The sequence below is a fragment of the Musca autumnalis genome, unplaced genomic scaffold (assembly GCF_047663935.1).
Source record: "Musca autumnalis isolate F117 unplaced genomic scaffold, ASM4766393v1 scaffold_4, whole genome shotgun sequence".
NCBI classification, from domain to species: domain Eukaryota; kingdom Metazoa; phylum Arthropoda; class Insecta; order Diptera; family Muscidae; genus Musca; species Musca autumnalis.
The window spans coordinates 224,087,389-224,093,388 of record NW_027411977.1 but is presented as its reverse complement, the minus strand read 5'-3'; the positions used below and the strand labels follow the sequence as shown (position 1 = coordinate 224,093,388).

The following is a 6,000-nucleotide window of genomic DNA, read 5'->3' as shown; positions in this document are numbered from 1 at the left end:
GACAGAGATCCTAGACTAAGTCAGAAAAAAGATAATCCTCCATAACCCAAAAATTAGAGCGCACAACAGGCCTACTTATGGCTTAAGTGTATGTCCACATGGGTATGTGGTGATCTAGGATCACCCCTCTTATCAACCTAACCTAACCCTAACCTACTCCCACATTGGCAAAAAATTAAATATTTGCAAAAAAATTTAATACATTATCTGGCCACATAGCCTTCGGTATTACGAATAATGAAATAAAAACAATAAAAAAAACGAGAAAACATTGGGATTTTTCTTAACAATATTCTTAAAAAACTAGAATAAAGTTGTATTTAAATATTTTTTTTGAGATTTTCTAGGTCAGAACTTGAATTTTTTAAATAAATTTTCTAGAGCACATTTAGATTTTTAAATACAATTTCTGGAGTACCTTTAGACCACAAAACGTGGATTTTTAAGTAAATTGTCTGGAGCATTTTACTTCCACAAAACGTGGATTTTTTAAATAAATTTTCTAGAGCATTTTTAGACCATTAAAAATAAAATTTCTAATTCCATCCTTCTGCTGATAAATAATTAAGACATTTTCCTTTAATATTTTATAAAAATTATTTTTTAATAATTGTTTATTTTTGTTGTTTTTTTTTTTTTGTTTTTAATTTTTTCTTTTAAAATTTTTCTTACAACTAATATATTTATTTTTTACACAAAAAAAACAATTAATTTAAAGGTATGCCAAAAACGCACACATAGATCATCATTTCAGGTTGGTTGTTTTTTCTTTTTTAACTAACAAATACAAAATACAAATATTAATACAAATTTTAAAATTCTTTGTTTTTGTTGCTAGAACTAATTAAAAACAGCTTACATTCATACAGACTCAAACACACGGTGCCAATTAAATGCAAAGAAAATAGGACGTTACATACATATGTACAATAGAGGGAGAGAAAAGTAATGAAAAAATCTTATGAAATAATTTTGAATAGGATGCATAATAAATAAATTAAATTAATGAATAAAACAATAATGATATCACACGCATAAGGGACGACTACATTCACACAAACTTAACCTATATAATGTTATTAATGTAATATTTTTTGATGATTGAGATTTGTAATGACGAATTTTGTAGATGCTGCTGATACTGTCTTCTTGGTGTTGTTATTGTCTTTGTGTCCACTTTACAGAGAAACCACAAATTCTTTGCCTGTCTTAAAGTCGGTACACTTGAATTGGGGACAACACTTGGGGAAACTCCATGCTGGATCAGCTGGTAATTCTTCACAGCCAGGCATTTCAACATAGGGACATGTCTCAATGTTAATTGTCTGGCTCTCAAGATCACAAGTCAAGGCTGCACAAATGCCTTTGGGTTTGTATTCCTTGTTGGGCAACATGGCGCGACGTGTAAATTTATCAAAACATTTACCGGGATGTGCTGTAAGAAAGAAATGCAAAAAATAGGAAATTAGTTGTTGCTCAAAAAATAATAGTTTTTGTTGACTAATATTAAAATAAAAATTATTAATAATTTTGTAAAAATTAAAAAAATGTTTTTCATTTTTCCTTATTTTTTAATTGATAAAAAATTATAAAAAATAAATGTTTTTTTAAACAAAATAAAATTTTATCAAATTTATTTTTTTTTTAATTAATATTAATTAAAAATTTTACTAAAAAATTGTTTACAAATGTGTAACAAAATTAAAATGTTTTTTTATTTTTCTTTAAATTAATAACAAATAAGTTGAAAAACGTTTTGAATATAAAATAAATGAAAATAGAATTTAGGGACAAAAAATTATAGTATATCAAAAGCCGTTAACAAGTCATAATTTGTTTTTATTTTTTATGTTTTTATTAATGTGATTTTATTTATATTTTTTGCAATTTTAAAAATAGTGGAGTATTCCCCCATTGGCTCAACTTCATTTATTACCCTCTATTACAGAGAGTAATGTTTTTCAAAACGAACTGACAGTGTTGCAAAATTTTTCTGATCGCTACCAATATCATGATTTCATCCCGGCGAAGGGAATTATCAATTGGCTTCTCAGTTTTTGAAATGATGCCTTTTTAGCGAAAAACCGAACTCTTTAAGTGTCTAGTATTCTCATATGAATGAGAATCACACTCACTTTTCGGCTTTTCCAAAGAAACACCAAAATCAAAATATTTTGCAACATGTCAGCACGTATCAACTAAGAATTCTTCGAATTCTGTGAGTTGAAAAGAACACCAACACAGTTGCCTGTGAGGTTGTTTATTGGAATTTTGTTTTTTTGTTTTTAACAAAGCTCCAATTCGCCCGTGCCTAGGCTGTTTTTTGTTTGTTTTGTTTATTGTTGAAGTTCAATCTCGCACGGGCGAATTGGAGCTTTGTTAAAAACAAAAAAACAAAATTCCAATAAACAACCTCACAGGCAACTGTGTTGGTGTTCTTTTCAACTCACAGAATTCGAAGAATTCTTAGTTGATACGTGCTGACATGTTGCAAAATATTTTGATTTTGGTGTTTCTTTGGAAAAGCCGAAAAGTGAGTGTGATTCTCATTCATATGAGAATACTAGACACTTAAAGAGTTCGGTTTTTCGCTAAAAAGGCATCATTTCAAAAACTGAGAAGCCAATTGATAATTCCCTTCGCCGGGATGAAATCATGATATTGGTAGCGATCAGAAAAATTTTGCAACACTGTCAGTTCGTTTTGAAAAACATTACTCTCTGTAATAGAGGGTAATAAATGAAGTTGAGCCAATGGGGGAATACTCCACTCAAACAATCGACAATGAGATTGAACTTCAACAATAAACAAAACAAACAATTTTAAAAATATTTTTTTTTTCAAAATTACTTATTAATAAAAAAATTGCCCTCATTAACAACTTTTGGATATTGTGAAAAAAAAAATTCCTGAAAAAATGCAATTTTACAGAAATTTAATATAATTTCAAAGACCCAAGTTATGAATTTTTAATGCAAAATACATTTATATTAAAAATTTACAAAAGACTTAAGTAACAAACTTCTTTGAAGTGATTGCTCAGAGAAAATATACCAGAGAGAACATAAAGGTAAATAAAATCAAAAGACTTAGGAACCAAACAGATAAACAGTATTTTTTACCGGAAGGAAGAGAGAGAGTTAAAGTAAACAACCTTTTCCTGTTTGCCTCTTAAGTCTTTTGATATTATTTACCTTTTGTATTAGTTCTTGTCCTCTCATTGCAATTTTTTTCTGAAAAATTAGATGAAAGATGTTTGTTTCTTGAATTTTGTATGTGCTTTACGGGTAAATTTTTAAAAATTCATAAAAATGATATTTGAATTGATATCTTAATTCTGTAAAATAGTATTTTTTCAGAAAAAGTGTGCAAAGATTTTATTAATTAATAAATAATTTTTGAGAAAAACTAATTTTAAAATGTTCAAAAATATAATAAAAATATGTTTTAAATAATAAGTAATAATCATTGTCATATAAAATAGAGCCATTATGATAATGGTTTTTTTATTATGATAATTGATCTTTAAAAATGCCCCCTTTATTTTTGTAATTTTTTTCTATTGACTCTAACAATTATTACACATTTGAGGCTATAACTCAATTATGTATATTCTTCTTATTTAAATTTGTAATTTATACAATTGTCAACTAAATTCCCCCATTGTAGTATTATTTTCACACCATTAAATATTCATAAAAATAACCGTTAATAATAAACACAAATAAACATTCTACAAACAAAAAAAAAACGTGATTTGTTGAAATAAAACAAAAATAAATACTAACCAGGATTGAATATGGCCCGTTGTGTAAAGACTGCAGCCTGACTGGAGCTAAAACTGCATAGAACAATAAACAAAAGCAGAAGACCGGCAAGGGTAGAGAAAACTTTGTTGCACGACATTTTGTTAATTGTTGTTCTGGTTTTTTAATTTTCAAATAAAAACACTTTTTGCAAAATTTTAAAATTTTTATGGGTTTGGTTTAATAAAACACAATTTGTTTGTATTTTCACTTAATTTGTTTTTGTTTTTCTTCTTTCAATTTCTCAATTAAAAGCAGATTCTTTATTTTTCTTTCAATTTGGTGGATTTCAATTCATTTACGCAGATTTTTGTTTTCTTTCAAAAGCTTTAGAGCTCAATGATTGGTTTTAGTTTAGCACAGAATTTTGTGTTGTTAACACGTTGAGTTTTGAATTTCAACTGAATTGGGCTCGTTGCTGACGCTTACTTTTAAATAAAACAGCATCAATAAAATAAAACATATAATATTCATGTTAAAACCAAAGTCCGGTATTGAATACGAGAGAGTGAGAGAGAGTTGTTCTCTAGATGACTTTTTGTTTTGCAAAAATAACAAATGTTGTTGCTTAAAGCTATGGTATGTGTGGCTCTTGTTTTGATGGCAACGATACCGATTAAATAGTTTGTTTTTTTTATTTTCTTAAATCGTATTCTATACTTAATTCACCTGTATAGTAATGACCCTTATGTCCCATAAATCTCTAAAGAAATGCAATTAATTATTTAATTTTATATTATCTTGCACCAATATCTCTGGGGCTTCCCTCATATTATGGCAAAACACGACCTTATTAGGTCATATCTAATCAATAATTTGCAAATTCCCAATGACTTGCGTGGGAAAGTGTTTAGGTTCCTCCATATGAGTAATTCTAAGATTCTTAATGCAGTGACGAAATAAGCAATTGTAAAGATTATAGTCAACTTACTCCCACTTTGGCAAAAAATTAAATATTTGCAGAACAAGAAAACATTGGGGTTTTTTCATATTAACATTCTCAATAAATGTTGATTAAAGTTTTTAATATCTGCTGGACAACAGAAGGGAGATTATTAAAATACATGTGGAGGACTTTTAGGCCACATAATGTGGATGTTAAAAACAAATATTCTAGAGCACCTTTAGACCACAAAACGTGGATTTTTTAAATAAATTTTCTAGAGCAATTTTAGGCCACAAAACGTGGATTTTTTAAATAAATTTTCTAGAGCAATTTTAGGCCACAAAACGTGGATTTTTTAAATAAATTTTCTAGAGAAATTTTAGGCCACAAAACGTGGATTTTTTAAATAAATTTTCTAGAGCAATTTTAGGCCGCAAAACGTGGATTTTTTAAATAAATTTTCTAGAGCAATTTTAGGCCACAAAACGTGGACTTTTTAAAGAAATTTTCTAGAGCAATTTTAGGCCACAAAACGTGGATTTTTTAAATAAATTTTCTAGACCACCTTTAGACCACAAAACGTGGATTTTTTTAATTAATTTTCTAGAGCAATTTTAGGCCACAAAACGTGGATTTTTTAAATAAATTTTCTAGAGCAATTTTAGGCCACAAAACGTGGATTTTTTAAATAAATTTTCTAGAGCAATTTTAGGCCACAAAACGTGGATTTTTTAAATAAATTTTCTAGATCACCTTTAGGCCACAAAACGTGGATTTTTAAAATAAATTTTCTAGAGCAATTTTAGGCCACAAAACGTGGATTTTTTAAATAAATTTTCTAGAGCAATTTTAGGCCACAAAACGTGGATTTTTAAAATAAATTTTTTAGAGCAATTTTAGGCCACAAAACGTGGATTTTTTAAATAAATTTTCTAGAGCAATTTTAGGCCACAAAACGTGGATTTTTTAAATAAATTTTCTAGAGCAATTTTAGGCCACAAAACGGGGATTTTTTAAATAAATTTTCTAGAGCAATTTTAGGCCACAAAACGTGGATTTTTTAAATAAATTTTCTAGAGCAATTTTAGGCCACAAAACGTGGATTTTTTAAATAAATTTTCTAGAGAAATTTTAGGCCACAAAACGTGGATTTTTTAAATAAATTTTCTAGAGCAATTTTAGGCCGCAAAACGTGGATTTTTTAAATAAATTTTCTAGAGCAATTTTAGGCCACAAAACGTGGACTTTTTAAAGAAATTTTCTAGAGCAATTTTAGGCCACAAAACGTGGATTTTTTAAATAAATTTT

At 27.9% G+C, this 6,000-nt stretch overlaps 1 protein-coding gene across 1 annotated transcript; it reads right to left on the bottom strand.

Moving 5' to 3' along the window:
• Positions 1-613: 613 nt before the first annotated feature.
• LOC141400764 (uncharacterized) lies at positions 614-4,213 on the bottom strand. Its single transcript, XM_073980249.1, has 2 exons — positions 3,789-4,213; positions 614-1,435 (listed from the first exon to the last, which is right to left on the bottom strand). Exons 1-2 carry the CDS (start codon positions 3,904-3,906, stop codon positions 1,179-1,181), a joined length of 375 nt encoding a protein of 124 aa, XP_073836350.1. The 5' UTR covers positions 3,907-4,213; the 3' UTR covers positions 614-1,178.
• Positions 4,214-6,000: the final 1,787 nt, after the last annotated feature.

Coding starts and splice junctions, on each gene's coding strand:
- LOC141400764 (XM_073980249.1), bottom strand. CDS start 3,906: ATGTCGTGCAACAAAGTTTTCTCTACCCTTGCCGGTCTTCTGCTTTTG. Junction 1,436..3,788: donor ACGGGCCATATTCAATCCTG/GTTAGTATTTAT, acceptor TCTTTCTTACAG/CACATCCCGGTAAATGTTTT.